The 16,359-nt window shown below is 38.4% G+C and overlaps 2 protein-coding genes across 2 annotated transcripts; one reads left to right on the forward strand and one right to left on the reverse strand.

Annotated features, from left to right (window-relative positions):
• Positions 1-1,113: 1,113 nt before the first annotated feature.
• LOC127959986 (charged multivesicular body protein 4b) lies at positions 1,114-14,674 on the reverse strand. Its single transcript, XM_052559495.1, has 5 exons — positions 14,344-14,674; positions 4,635-4,812; positions 4,366-4,480; positions 3,484-3,604; positions 1,114-2,776 (listed from the first exon to the last, which is right to left on the reverse strand). Exons 1-5 carry the CDS (start codon positions 14,525-14,527, stop codon positions 2,712-2,714), a joined length of 663 nt encoding a protein of 220 aa, XP_052415455.1. The 5' UTR covers positions 14,528-14,674; the 3' UTR covers positions 1,114-2,711.
• A 765-nt stretch (positions 14,675-15,439) lies between these two features.
• LOC127960096 (ATP synthase subunit epsilon-like protein, mitochondrial) lies at positions 15,440-16,226 on the forward strand. Its single transcript, XM_052559646.1, has 3 exons — positions 15,440-15,608; positions 15,831-15,955; positions 16,086-16,226. The coding sequence occupies exons 1-2, from the start codon at positions 15,577-15,579 to the stop codon at positions 15,952-15,954; spliced, it is 156 nt and encodes a 51-aa protein (XP_052415606.1). The 5' UTR covers positions 15,440-15,576; the 3' UTR covers position 15,955; positions 16,086-16,226.
• Positions 16,227-16,359: the final 133 nt, after the last annotated feature.

Here is a 16,359-nt window from a genome sequence, read left to right on the forward strand (position 1 = left end):
ACGCAGGCTTTCATTTCTCATTGGCCGAAATATGCCCCGCCTTATCGCTCTAAATAATCCATAGTGGGCGTGTTAATTTGCTCTTACGATAGCCAATGAGAATCCACGGTGGTTTAAGGCGTGTAATATTATTTGGAATGTAGAGATCTTGATTTATACAAGTTTCAACAGGTTTTTGTGTTTTACAATTACTTAACTAAAATTACATATATATATATATATATATATATATATATATATATATATATATATATATATATATATATATATTTTTTTTTTTTTTTTTTTTTTTTTTTTATCCCTATAATTCATAGCCACTAACAACAGTTTCAGTTGAACGGGTTATTTTGGGTTATTTGGATAACACTAGGGCCCCCTGTGTAAAGTCCATTCAATGTCCTGAAAATATGCCCCATGTTTATCCCCATAACTGAAATTGTCTGGTTTGTGTGATGAAAATTAAACCTGAAAGACTGAAGATTTACATATCTTTTAAATATTTACCAAACACTCTGTCAATCATAGAATTATTAAATGGTTAAAGGATGGTATAAGGTCAAAATTGTGCAACTGTCTGATCTGAATTTAAATGTTGAGGTAGATTATTAGTTTGGGGTCATTTGTTAATGCTTTTGGAAGTCTCATGCTCTCCAGCAGTACATGTATTTGTTCAAAAATACAGTAGTATTGTGAAATAATGTTTAAATGTTTTCATATTTCAAAAGTTTGGAATCATACAATTAAGAAAAAAAATGTGAGAGTAGTTTATGCTTGGGCATTTATTTGACCTAAAATGCAGTAAAAACAATAATATTGTGAAATATTATTATAAATTAAAACAGCTATTTTAAAAAAAATATTTTGTTACAGTGCTACTTAATGTAGAAACGGATACATTTTTCAGGTTTCTTTTATGAACAGAAAGTTCAGAATTTATTTAAAATAGAAATCTGTTCAACATTTCTTTATTGTCACTTTGAATTCATTTATAAATGTTTTATTAATATATTTTAACAAATCGTACTGATCCCAAACTTTTGCATGGAAGTGTTTATGTATCTACTGTACTGAAGCCTCATTTTAGTTGAATTCATGCACCAGGACCAATAGAAACTCAGTCAAAATATTTTAATAACAGTAATAAGTGAGATTATAACGATAATGATATAACAATGATAAATCCAGCACCTACAAGATAATGAAAACATACAAATGTATTAAAGCTTTGTCTTTCACATCCTGTACAAATCAGTTTGCATTATTACACACCGCATGTTGCTTCAAAGCCTTAATTTTCCTTTGCCCTGCAATAAAGAAACAGAAAAGCACCATAACAAATTCTATTGATGTCTCTGAAAGACTGCAATATTCTCCTACCTGGACACTGTTTCTACAAATTCATATTCAATAGACAAAAACTCATTTTCAAGGTGAGCACTGATGATGTGATGTGCATAAAGAAAGAAAAATTAGGCAAACAATGGAAGGAATATCTACTGCGCAAATAAAATTCCAGAGAGGTGTTAATTTGGCAAAACTTTAATGCAGGTGTAAAGTTGAAAGGCAGAGAAGGACATAAATGAAGAGTGTCAAACAATAAACAATGTGAATGAAACTTTCCGATAAATAAACAGTTAAAGTTTAGTGCTTCTCTCACCTCTCAATATTCAATAATAAAATTATTTATAGACTCATGAGAGGAAAATGAATAAATCCACTGTGCTAGAACATCATAACAGTGCCCTCTGTAAAATAAAGCATGATATTACAATAATCTGTGCAGTCTGTCCTGTCTGAACAAATCTGTTTGAATGCATTCACATCTCAAATATTAGACAACAATCTGAAATCTACAACAAACCTTGTCCCTTTTCTCCCTAATAAACACTCAGGTTCAAGAAACCAATTCTAGTGTAAAGATATCTTAGAATCAATCGCTGGTATTTCTGAAATATCTCAAATACAGTACAGTATACGTTTCTCAAGTAAAGAGACCTATTCCATATAGGAATCCCATGCTGCCAGGAGACTGTAAACCATGATGCCATTAGAGAGAGACGCTGTGTACAGTAAAAGCCTTATAGTTGCAGCAGCACTCAAACTTCACATGGATCCTCAAAACTTCATGCCCACCTCAGTCCCGAAACGGAAAGCAAGACTTGTACTCATAAAGTCTAAGTGCTGATCTAGGACGTCCCGTGGGCGCTACGGATATTAGACGTGGGAAGCACCTGCACTGAAACGCTCGATGCACAGAATCAAACGGGGCTTTCAGTGCTTTTAACAGAACTTGCGAACAAATGAACTCGTAATATACCACATGTTCTCTCCAAAAACATGACACTTTCCCCTTCGTGCAGAGGGTTTCTGTGAGTATTGGTTTCTTAGATCAAGCAGAGGAATCCTTGTGATGGAAGCTTGAAAATATAAGACTACTTTTAGAGGTAATGAACACACAAACACTGATCTACAACAAGCCTTTTGTCGTGTTTGAACAGTCCAGAGATGAGGAGAAATGAGGCAAGATCTCAGACTCGCTTAGATGAGTGTGTTGACCTGACGGAGATTTGTCTTTTTATTTATGTTTTTGTTTTCCTCTTGTGTGTGTGTTTAAATATGAAGACGTCATACTGTAACATTCCAGGTCCTTTAGTAACAGGTATTGGAGTGAGGTTTATGCCTTGTATAGTGTGTATGGGTTTCGGGGAGCATTAATTGGCAGCCCACGCCTCCAGGTCTTTCATGTCATCCTCATCCTCTTCTTCTTTCTTCTTCGCTGCATTTATGAAAGACATTCAAGAGCTGCATTTAATACAAGAGAGTTGCAGCACCAAAATGACCAGAAATGACTTCATGTGTCATGTGAAGTACCTGTTACTAATACAAAGGTTACGTTTTTCAATCTTAAGTAAGTTAGTTCTTTATGAACTATTTCAACAACAACAAAAACAAATAAATCACATAAACTGTCAAATGTATTTTTCCAATGTGTTATATTGTATCTATTATAGTAGGTTTAATAAGGAAATATGATAAGACTTCACTTTAAGTAGTTTTAATGCACTTATTATGCATTATTTTATAATGAAAAAATCATGAATAATTATAGCCACATTTATAATACATTTATCTATTCATTGTTACATCTTTAGAAAGTATAATGCACTAAAACACATGACAAACAATTACATATTATAATGCATTTTAACTTTGGTTACAGTTATTTATAAAAATAAATAATGCATTACTATGTTATAAATACCTTATATTATAATGCATTATACATATAGGCTAAAATATTATTTATTAATTTACAATGTTATGTTTCAGTCAATGCATGATATTTACCACCAATTTTAAAGTGACATTTTTTTCTATACCAAATGTCCAAAAACTAGAACTAAAACTAAAAAACAGATATCAGGAGACTTCCAAACACCATGTATGTGAATGTGTGTGTGTGTGTGTGTGTGTGTTTAGTACCTGGTCTGGCAGGTAAGGATGTAGAGGGCACATTTGGCAATGGTACGTTGTCTCCGATCTCCAGGAGGTTCTTATCTAACTCTTCCTGCTCCAGCTCCTCTAGTTCAGCTAACAGCTCATCCTGAAACAACATCATCACAACATCTCTTTATGACTTGTATTAACATGCATCTCAGTATTTTTTTCATTTTTCTGTAAGAAAAAAACAAAACAAAACAATTTTAATCTTCAAATCTGCATTAAATTGATCAGAAGAGCCAGCAAAGACATGTATAATGTTGCAAAATATTTCTATTTCAAATAAATGTTAAAGCATCCTGAAAAAAAAGGTTGCATGTTGCAATGTTTTTCACAAAAATATTAAGCTGCTATGTTTCTTGAGCAGCACATCAGCATATTAGACTGATTTCTGAAGGATGATACTGAAAAGTAATGATGCAGCTTTGCATCACAAGCGTATAAAAAAAATACAAAAAGTTATTTTTAATTGTAACAATATTTCACAATATCACTGTTTTTACTATATTTATGATCAAATAAATGCAGCCTAAACCTTTTTTTTTTTTTTTTTTTTAAATCCGACCTTTAATTAAGCTTGCACCTGACAGATTTAAAATGGGATTTTTGCACAAATATTGTGTCCTTAATGTGAAAGAGGATCTTTGATTTTGTTGCATTAGCATTTTCTTACACACATGCGATGTGATAACATCCTTAGAAATGAACTAGACCCATTTAGACCAGTATTCGGTACGGTCCACTTGTGATCAGTTCACCCAAATTAGATGTTAATAGTGGGAGCAAACGGCACCTTTCTAAAGCACATGCAAATCTCCCAAAAACTCAGATCGTGGCTGTGGGGTTTGCTTGTTTTAATCTTACCTCATCAAATTCCTCCCCAAACCCGACAGGCTTTGAAATTGCATCTGAAATTTCTTGCGCCAGCTCCTGCTGTTCTGTGATGTCCTGCATGAGGTCGTCCACTTTGTCGATGTCCCTGAAAGTACAAATTTAGTGCCATGAGTGCCATACAAAATCTTTATAGCTTGCACTGGTAAACTAAACTTATTTAGTGTAATCTTAAATCTCATTTAAGGCCGATACAAAAAGGGAATAAAAGATAAACTGATAATAGAAGAGAAGCTCCTCACATGTTGTCATGAGCAGCTTTCATGGCCTTGGCAGCGAAGCCCATATTCTTGATGACCTCGGTGTTGGTGTGAGCGTTCTCTAGCGCCTCCCGCTGGAACTCGATAGTAGAAAGAGTGCCATCAATCTGAGCTAACTGCTTCTCATAGCGCTTCTTACGCTTCAGTGCCTGCAATGCAGCTGTTTCAAACAGAAAGAAAGGTAAAGCGATTAAAGTGCAAAATAAGAGAATTTTGGAACCCTCTAGAAAACTATTGCATAGCATTAAGTGTGATTTATTTAAAAGAGTTAAAGAAAACACTATGTAATTATGGGTCAATTTATTTAATTTGAAGCCCCTTTTATTTCAATTATGATTTAGCTCAGTAAGCATCATGCATTACAAAACCAACTATTACCCAGTTCATGTGGTCTGTGCACTTTATTGTCAAGTCGCTTCGGTAAGAAAGTATTTGCATGGAAAATAAATATACAGTAAAGGTAAGATGGAAAGCCCACATTGGTAGATTCTCAATGCTAAATTAAAATTGTGAGGTCTCCGATCCCCAACAGATCTGGTTAGGGTTTTACCATGGAAAGTAAAGTCTGCTACTGTTAATATTTCTCAGGGAAGCAGTGGTGCGGAGTTAGGGACTCCTAAATGAGGCACACTCACCAAACTTAATCAGGCAAGTGAGCTGCAAAAAAAGAGAAAAAAAAGTGTTGCGTTGTAGGGAGAAAGTGGTTGGCAGCATAATAATGAATTAATGACAAGCACATCTGTACAGACATTGTACAAACGGCTTGCATGCATGACCCTTTTAAGACGTGTTGCCCCTTTAAGATGTGTTGCCCTTTTAAGTCTTATCGCCATTTTACCATTGCGCAGCAGTTGAAGAGAAGAGACATTTAGCCGATCCAATACAAGCATAATATGTGTGCGTGCATCCTAAAAGTGAGTTGTTCTTGGTAAATTATGTTTAGTATTGAGATTAAGTTATAATCTTGCAGGCATTTGCAGATATGATAATTATTTTTGATAGATTGTGCGTGCATAACCAGCGTTTGTTTACAAGCACGTTATGTATATCTGCCGTGATATTTTACAATTGCTTTATCTCTACTGTTCTCATGTTCTACATTGAGATAGATTGTCTTTAGTTAATCTGTCTGCTGTAAATTGCAAGTATAAGTGTGTTAATGAGGATTATGTGGTAAAATTACCTATTCAGATGCTAATATGCCAATCCATTGAGCTGTAGCATTTCACTTATATTCAGTAATATTGCTAGTAATGTTAATTTGTTGGGTTTAAAATCTGTATTATTCACCTTTTTGTATTTGTTATTTTTATACAGACCACACCTGTTATATGCTAAATGGGAAAGTAAAGTCCTCAAAGAAAGAACTGTTGTTGAGTTCCTGGGCTCTGACCGGCCTACCAGTGCAAGTGATCCCTTCCACAGTCTTTTGATAACTCACATTCCAAATCCTACAAAATGGTCCTTCGAGCCGGATGATCACTTCTCTGGATTAAGATGTCAGCCAGTTCTGAAACAGTAAACCCCTCGGTTCGCACAAAGCGCCATCCAGCCTATTTACAAGATTATGAGGTGGACTTGCAGAGCTTCCATAAAACAGTGTTACCAGTTATTACAAGAGAACAACCAGTGGAGTCATCTGATGACGATTACTCTTCGCCACAGGTTGGAGCATCTGCTGCAAAGCTTAAGAGAGCACATGGTTTACCCACCATTTCTTCCCCGTCGAGGCTGACGGTCAGGGATAAGCATTGTGACCATCCACGTCTTCTGCAGCAGCACATTTCCAGTCCTGCCTACCAGTCATCACCACAATATCCAAACCGACAGCTACAGTCTGAATACGGTGCAGAGTTCGTTCCCCTTGGTGATGAAGGTGATGGATACCAGAGTGACAGATCAGATGCTAGTTCCCTAAAGTTACAAAGGATCTCAGAGGAGAATTTAAAGCTTCGTGAAACACAGCAGGCCATCCAAGCTGATCTTAAACGAATTGAGACCGCCAAAGATGAACTGATCCAGCTTTTAGACAGAGCCTGTAGTCTGCAAAAGCCTTTATCTATGTCCAACACCCGTTCTGATTATCCATCAGTTAAATTCCACGATGAAGCATATGCAGATGATGAAGACTGGCCAGAGCCTCCTCCACCCATTTCATACGATGAACCAGAAAATATCAATCAGTGCGGCAGGCAAAGGATTAAGAGCACTACAAGAGCCACACCAACAATCACTCCTAGACTCACTTCTGTTGAAAAGACTAGGGATTTCGGCTATCCAAGTTCATATGATGACCAGTTTAGGTATGGCCAGTATCCTGCCCGACAGATAGGTCCTCCAAATGCACATGAACAACCAGGAAGTCTTTATCCTGAACAACACAGGACAGTTTCCTATAATGTGTCACCTCCCATGGCATCTGTGGATCTGACAGAGAAATATTACAAAGGTCCCTCGCCCACCATTCCTTACTTCCGCACCAAAGACCCAAGTGAGTTTGCTCGATTAAAAATAGCCTTGGAAAATCTTCTGCCACCTGATAGTACTGAGATGTTCAAATATCAAGTACTGGTTGACCACTTGAAATTAGAAGATGCTTGTCTAATAGCAGACTCCTTCTTGCACTCCCCTACACCTTATCGAGACACCATGTTGGCCCTGAATGAGCGGTTCGGTCAGCCTCACCAAGTAGCATTAAGACGGATTGCCACTATTCTTGATTCACCTGATATAAGCCGCAATGACCCTTCAGCCTTTGAGAAGTTCTCTCTTCAAGTGCAGTCTCTAGTTGGGCTGCTTAAGACTTTAGGCCAGGCAGGGAGCGTTGAGTTGTATTGTGGGTCGCATGTTGCACGCCTTCTCAATAAGTTGCCACCTGAAAGACGGGCTGATTTCCGCCGCCACATGTTACATCGGCCTGGGGTGACATACTCATTGGTAGATCTGGCAGAATGGCTGAAATATGAGTCTTGGTGCCAAAGCTATGATGATCAAACTGCCAAGGGAGAAAGCAGAGCCAAACGAGAGTTCCGAGTAGCTCCACGAGCACGCCAAACCACTGCCACAGTACTGACTGGGTCTGGAAATAGTGTTGATGTGAGAGCCACTGCAAATTCTCCTGCCAAGGTTGATGAGAAAGCTAAAGGTAGGCCCATGGTATATTGCTCTTACTGTCAGAACTCTGAACATGCTTTCAGTCAGTGCCCTCAAATTCCGACCCTCACCAAAGATCAACTCTCAGAGTGGATACGATCCAATAGGAGATGCTGGCGTTGTGGTCTTGCCCATCAGGCTGCCCATTGTGGTCTAAAGAAACCATGTCCACTTTGTCAAAGGAAGCATCTACGAATCCTCCATGAAGTAAATGAGAGGCCTGTCACAGTGTCATCCAAAACCGAGGCTTGCCTAGTTAGTTCAGCGACACAGACACTTTACCTGAACAAACCAGTCAGCAGTAATAAAGTTTTACTCAAGATTGTCAGAGTACTCCTACATCATGGCAGTTGCACATTAGACACATTTGCAATCCTTGACGACGGTTCTGAGCGTACCATGCTTCTGCCAGATGCAGTACGAAAACTTGGCTTGAGAGGTACTGAAGAAAGCTTAGCTCTGAGAACAATCCGTCATGATGTGCAAACCCTTGAAGGGGCTTCAGTCTCATTCCACATTTCTCCATACTACAATCCAAAGAAGCGATATCTGATATCCAGAGCCTTTACTGCACCACAGCTTGATCTCATTGACCACTCGTACCCAATAGCTAAGCTGCAAAGGCAGTACAAACACTTGGCTGGACTACCATTGCAGAGCTTTGAAAAGGCCAAACCTCTCATCCTTGTTGGCGCAGATCAAACTCACATGATCACACCAATTGAGCCGGTAAGACTTGGTCCACCTGGTGGCCCCGCTGCAATAAGAACCAGACTAGGCTGGACACTGCAGGGCCCTACCAGTCTGTTAGAGCAGCGACTCAAGCCAAAGGAGTGTCTCCACATATCCCTTCCTCTTAGCACCACAGAATTGTGCAAGAATGTTAATAGGCTGTGGCAAGTGGATGTTTTGCCCTTTCGGAATGAAACGGAGTGCACAAGGTCAAAGCAGGACCAAAGGGCCATCGAACTGCTGGAAGCCAAAACAATTCGCATAAAGGTGGATGGAATACGCCGGTATGCAACACCCTTGTTACGTAAAGGTGACATGCCCCATCTTCACGCCACTATGGAAGCAGTCATGCCACGCCTACGAAGTACTGAGAGGAAACTTGCCAGAGACCCGCAACAAGCTGATGCCTATTCCTCCGAAATCCAGAAATTGGTTCAGTCAGGAGCAATCAGAAAGCTCAGTCCAGAAGAAAGAGAAGGAGGCTTTGAATTGAGGCAATGGGCCAGCAATATTCCAGCTGTCATTAACCATCTTCCACCTGAAGCAAGATCGGATGGGTTTGAACTCTGGCTAGCCCATGAAAAGACTGATGTCCAAGAGTCCACATTGGGCCTTAGCTGGAATTGCCCAGCAGATGTTCTGACTTACCGTCACCGGCCCATCGATCATGGGGCTCCAACCATGAGGATTATTTACAAAGTTTTAGCCAGTCAGTATGACCCCTTAGGATATATCCTCCCGTATACTACAAGGGCTAAGGTGCTGGTCCAACAACTTTGGAACAAGCAGCACAGCTGGGATGATACTCAACTTCCCCAAGCCTTGGTTCAGAGCTGGAATGAATGGGAAAGTCAGCTGCAGTTTCTTCACAAAATCAGTTTCCCAAGATCATATGTACCAGCTTCAGTAGATCAAACAAGATCTATTATAGACCTTCACGTGTTCAGTGATGCTTCAGAGAGCGCATATGGAGCAGTCGCCTACCTGCGCACTGAAGATCAGCAGGGTAAGATCCATCTGTCATTCGTATTGGCACGTTCTAGAGTAGCACCTAAAAGAGTCCTGTCAATACCCCGCTTGGAGCTCTGTGCTGCGGTAATTGGTGCACAGCTAAAAACCCAGTTGCAGAAGGAATTAACATTGCCACTTCGCCACACAGTTCTCTGGACAGACTCTACTACAGTGCTGTCTTGGATTCAGTCAGAGTCTTGCCATTTCAAGGTTTTCGTCGGTACCAGAGTGGCTGAAATCCATGAGCTTACCAACACCACCGCTTGGCGATACGTGGATTCAGCTCAAAATCCAGCGGATGACCTTACAAGAGGAAAGACTCTAAAAGACCTTGCTAAGCCAAACAGATGGAGCCATGGGCCCCCATTCCTGCTCCTTTCCTCAGAGAACTGGCCAGCAAACCCTACAGAGTGCCCCGAGATTGACAAGTCTGAGTTCAAGAAATCCGCATTCTGTGGAGTTGTAGCTGTAAACGGACAATTTGGCAGTGAGTACAAGACCTGGACAGAGCTGGTGAAGGCCATTGCACAGGAGCTACATGGGGCGGCTGGAGAGTCAGGAGAACCTACAGCAAACACTTACCAAACAGCAGAGACAGTCATACTCCAGAAGGTGCAAAGTGAGAGTTTTCATGAAGAATTACAACGGTTGAGATCAGGCAAACCTCTTCAACACAATAGCCGCTTACTTACCTTAACTCCAGAATATGACACATCGACCAATCTAATCCGGGTTGGTGGTAGGTTACGACATGCAGAAACCTTAGATCCTGCCCTGAAACATCCAATCGTACTAGATTCTAGACATCCAGCCGTAAAATTACTGCTTCAAGATTTTGATGAAAGACTCTGCCATCCAGGCCCTGATCGGGTGTTTGCAGAAATAAGGAGAAAATACTGGGTGTTAAGAGGAAGAGCAGCCATCCGCATCTTACAGCATGCCTGTACAGAATGTCAAAGACTCAGAGCCAAACCTACCTTTCCCAAAATGGCAGACCTTCCTGTGGCACGCTTACGCCTCTACAAACCAGCCTTCCATTCCACCGGTATGGATTGCTTCGGCCCTTTCCTTGTAAAGATTGGTCGACGAGTAGAAAAGAGGTGGGGAATCCTCTACAAGTGTCTTACCACACGAGCCGTGCACGTGGACCTGCTTAACAGCTTGGACACAGATTCATTTCTGATGTCGCTACGTAGGTTTATTGCTCGAAGAGGTTCCCCAGTAGAATTACTGTCAGACCAAGGAACAAATTTCCGAGGTGGTGAACGGGAACTGTGCGAGGCATTCCAGGCCATGTCACCTGATCTCCAGCGAAAACTCGCACCACAAAAGATAGCATTCCATTTCAATCCCCCTGCAGCACCACACTTTGGGGGAGTGTGGGAAAGGGAGATAAGATCCATTAAAATGGCACTATCTACAACTATTGGGGACCAAACAGTACCAGAGGAAGTACTCAGGACTGTTCTGATCGAAGTAGAGAACATCCTTAACTCCAAACCCCTCGGGTATGTGTCTTGTAATGTGGCTGATCCTGATCCAGTAACACCCAACCTTCTTCTCACAGGGCGGCTAGACAACTCCCTACCTACAGTCATATACCCTAAAGAAGAGGGATTGAGTCGTCGCCGTTGGAGACACTCTCAAGTGTTAGCTGACCACTTCTGGTCCTCTTTTATCCGCCATTACCTTCCGAACTTGCAAGTCAGACAGAAATGGCAACATACATTCCCTAATATGACCACAGGCACAATAGTCATGATAATGGATCCTCATCAGCCCAGAGCCCATTGGCCAATTGGAAAGGTAGTCCAGGTGCACCCCAGTCAAGATTCGCAAGTGAGATCAGTGGATGTCCAAGTTCAAGGGAAGGTTTATACTAGACCTGTAGCTCGACTTGTGGCTCTACCCCCCATTCCTGAAGATGATACAGAGGAGACCAATACCCCAACGCAGCAGCAGTGACACACATGCAACCTTCTCAAGTGTCAAATTGAACACAATTTGGGGGCGGCTGTACAAACGGCTTGCATGCATGACCCTTTTAAGACGTGTTGCCCCTTTAAGATGTGTTGCCCTTTTAAGTCTTATCGCCATTTTACCATTGCGCAGCAGTTGAAGAGAAGAGACATTTAGCCGATCCAATACAAGCATAATATGTGTGCGTGCATCCTAAAAGTGAGTTGTTCTTGGTAAATTATGTTTAGTATTGAGATTAAGTTATAATCTTGCAGGCATTTGCAGATATGATAATTATTTTTGATAGATTGTGCGTGCATAACCAGCGTTTGTTTACAAGCACGTTATGTATATCTGCCGTGATATTTTACAATTGCTTTATCTCTACTGTTCTCATGTTCTACATTGAGATAGATTGTCTTTAGTTAATCTGTCTGCTGTAAATTGCAAGTATAAGTGTGTTAATGAGGATTATGTGGTAAAATTACCTATTCAGATGCTAATATGCCAATCCATTGAGCTGTAGCATTTCACTTATATTCAGTAATATTGCTAGTAATGTTAATTTGTTGGGTTTAAAATCTGTATTATTCACCTTTTTGTATTTGTTATTTTTATACAGACCACACCTGTTATATGCTAAATGGGAAAGTAAAGTCCTCAAAGAAAGAACTGTTGTTGAGTTCCTGGGCTCTGACCGGCCTACCAGTGCAAGTGATCCCTTCCACAGTCTTTTGATAACTCACATTCCAAATCCTACAGACATGCTTTTCTTCTAGTCTGAATCCTGCAGAGCCAGTCAAGAAAAAAACGTGAAAGAGATGATATTTTAAGTCAGTAAACCTATTTTAGGACCATTACAATGTGTTTCTAATGTAACATTTCTTTTTTTCCAAAAAGAACTGCCCATACTCATTCTCAAAATAAAAAAAAATATTATTTAAGTTGTAAAGGTGTTTATAACCAGGGTTATTATCGTTAGATACAAATAAAACCCATTTAAAACATTTTGATTACTTGAAATGATATAAATAATAACTTAACTTAAAAAGTGTAACTTATTTTATTTCAGATCTATTTTAAAAAAACATCAAAAAACATAAAATTGTCACCGTAGAAGTTGCCTTTTATTTATCCTTTTTTTTTTTTTTTTTTTATAATCAGGATGACGCTGGAAAATTACATTTGAAACAGATGTCATAATGAAAAAATAAATATTCAGACTATGCTCTTTGTGTGAATCACCCATAAACTGTCATTATACTAAACACAACGTTCCATTTTTGCTTTTTACAGATTAGAATTTCACACACTGTCAAAACAATGATTTGAGTTGTCAGTTTATTTGTAGAAGATGAAACAGCAGCTGTGTTTGTTCAATGTATGGAATGGGACCTTAATTTAGCAGGTTTGCAATACAATAAAACCCTCAACAGACTCTTCTGTCATGTGCACGTTCAAAAGGGGCATTCCAAAAGTGTCACCTGACACAAAGGTCATGCAAATTAAACACTTTTTCCATGAAGACATTGGAATTGTAAACTATGACAAAACATCAGTCCCACACTCGTTGCAGTCAAACCATCGGCGTCATCCACCGTGTTCCAGCGGCCCTCACAGGCTAATCAGATCAATTATTGATTACCTATGTTCTGGGGACTTTAAATGTGGAGTTGTATTACAGGCCGTACAACCTAGATGGCTCTTTAAAATGGTCCTTATATTGCACTGAAATTATTTATGGAGCTATCTCTGGATTTGGACATCTCTAATAGCATCGATGGGACAGAAAAAATACAGACTTATAAATATACGTATTGTAACTGCATTTACATCATTATATTTCCACACCCAAAATGTGACACTAATGGAAACCAAAGTAGGAGTTTAAAACAAGTTTTTTTTTCTTTTTTATTCTCCAGGTTTTGAACAGATGGGCAGTTTTTAGTCCTTTTTTATGTAAGTAGCTCAGTAATAACAGTCAAATACAGAATGTATTTAAGTAGAGAGCATTATTTAACAGTTCAGAGAAGGTCAAATGAAGAGGAAAAACAACAACAATAGTAATAAAAAAAAAAACTTACAAATAATAAAGTTAATATTTGGACAGCTGCATTAATTTTATTTATTTTTTTATGTTAAACGGGTTTTAAAGTATATCATATCACGGTTACAGAAGGTAATAAATGAGAATTATTCTTTACTTGTAATGTACAATTTTGCTAAAATTACTAAAAGATTATTGGAGTAATTTTCTTATTTCATTTTTTTTTCCTTTGTATATAAAGTGTTCTAAATTTAAGGTTTTAACACATTTTCTCTCCAAAATAAAAAAAAAGAAAGAAAGGACAATCCAAAAAAAAGTTAAATATCTTTAATTGATGTGTTGCAGATAATACATTTATCAGTATGGATACATTTGCAATTTAACATCTGTGGATAATTGTGTATATTATTTCCATTATTTTGTTCCAGAAATGTTTTATCATCACCATGGATACTAGGATAGGTCAAAGGTTAACTGATGGAGGGCTACAACATTTTATCTGTCTAGCCCAAGCGACCTGAAAAAAGTTATTACAATTACAAAGCAAATTATCGTCCTAAAATATACCTCTAGATCATTCCATTTCTCATTTTGCATGACAGTTCACATGTGTTTTATAAAAGTCTAGCCCTGTTAATTAGTCTATTATTATTATTATTTCAGTTACAAGATATACATATTCCTTTGTATAATAAACCAGCATGAAACAACGCTAAACTAACGAAGCAGTAACAGCCACAGTGCCATCCTAAGCTGAGTTCACCAGCTGATCTATGCCAGGTGACTCACCTCTTTTGTTCTTCGTTCCGTTTCTCTTGGCCGTCACAAGCTCCTGCTCGATCTTCTTCTCAAGGAATTCTTGTTTCTTCGTCAACATTTCTTCTGTTTCTCGCAGTCGCTGGATCGCCTCTTGGGGGCTTGGAGATTTGCCCCCTTTTCCACTGCTACCAAACAACTTCCCAAACAAAGACATCTTGCCTTCGGGAGTGATATTAGACTGGTTTTTGACTACTGGTCTAGACGCTGTCGATCACTGACCCAACAGGCTTGTTGTTGATTTTTCTTCTTCCTCCTCTCTAACCCAGGCCGCATTACATCATCACGTCAGAGGAGCGTGACTCACGTCATGGCGTAATCGAGCGTCTCCACTCAAATAAGAAAATATTATATTATACAACTATTAATATTACCAGTGGGTCCCATATACATAAAAGTAATTTTTTACAATTTTATGAAATGTTATATTTGAACTATAATGTAGGGTTTTATGGATGTAAACGCAAAAATTGCTATTGTATAAAGTATTATTATTATTATTGTAAGTCTTAAGTATATATGAACAAACAGCATCGGGTCATATAAAATTTCATACAAACAAACTGCAACAAACCATCCGTCAATCCGGGCATTGCTAAAATAATAATAATAATAATAATAATAACCTTCTTCATGTATAATCCTCAGATAATGAATAGCGTTGTTTTAAAGCAACAAATAAAAATGTACTTAATTTGTTAACCTTTCATTAACCTTATTGTTCAAAACAATATATATATATATATATATATATATATATATATATATATATATATATATATATATATATATATATATATATATATATATATATATATATATATATATATATTGTGATTAGGAGAGAGAGAGAGATTACTGAATTAATATTTATATGTAATACACTTTTTAAATGCCAAAAACTTTGATAAATCTGAATGTGTAACTTACCTATAATCGAAATATTCATACACAGAAATTCAGCATTTTTATTTTGAAATTTTCTCAGCTAGTTCGTGGTTAATGTACATTTTGTCATAAAACTGCGTTTATTGGTTCGATTCCAGGTTACAGTATCAACGATGATGAGTGACGTGTTTGCCAGCCAATGAGACTGTACGCTGGTTTATGACGTATATCCTGGCAGACGCACAGGCCTTGCTCTCGTCCTTGATCAGCGCGAATCGCAGCTTTTGACGGACGTAAGACGGACATTTGCGCGGAAAAATGGTTGCTTACTGGAGACAAGCAGGACTGAGGTAAATGTATGACAGTTAATAACGTCAAAAACTGTGAAATGTGTATTTTAATTGCTGTACGCTCTGTAATTTGTACTATGGATTTGGTTTGGCCTTGCTCTGTGTGAATTTTGCTGTAGTAATACTAACGTTATCGTCATGTTTAGTTTGAATCACCTTGGACATATTCATACGAGCAATTTTGAGTTATTCAGTGACTTAATATGTGTCTTGTTCTTTCAGTTACATCAGGTACTCGGCTATCTGCGCCAGGGTCGTGCGGGCAGCACTGAAGCCACAGCTGAAAACCGAGGCGATTAAAAACGCAGAATCCAGTGTGAAGGTCACTAAAATGAAGACCGTATAATGTGAGTTAATATTTCAGTTGTTTACCTAAACTCTATTGCACTTGTAAAAAACGATGCATTAACTGACCCATTAGACTTTTTTTTTAAACTTATGTTGTTAAAATTGATTGTCTTCTCTGCTTTTTTGTAGGATCTGTCATTACAGTTCTTCCATTCCCACTTCTCCACAAATGTTCTCCGTCGGATTTACAATAAGACCTGCAGTTATGATGATTCAATGAAAATAGCTGTGTTAATTTGATAATAAATTATGAAGAGTCTCAAACTAAAAGTCTTCACTTGGTGCGTTTTCATTCTAAACAGTTTTCTGTTTAGCAGGTGTTCGCTGAGCAAACTTGGTGTATTGTCATGTTCAGATCAGTTTTACTTCTAAGTAGTGCTGGTTATGTGAGGTTTAAGAGCAT

This window comes from Carassius gibelio, chromosome B6 (assembly GCF_023724105.1).
Source record: "Carassius gibelio isolate Cgi1373 ecotype wild population from Czech Republic chromosome B6, carGib1.2-hapl.c, whole genome shotgun sequence".
NCBI lineage: Eukaryota > Metazoa > Chordata > Actinopteri > Cypriniformes > Cyprinidae > Carassius > Carassius gibelio.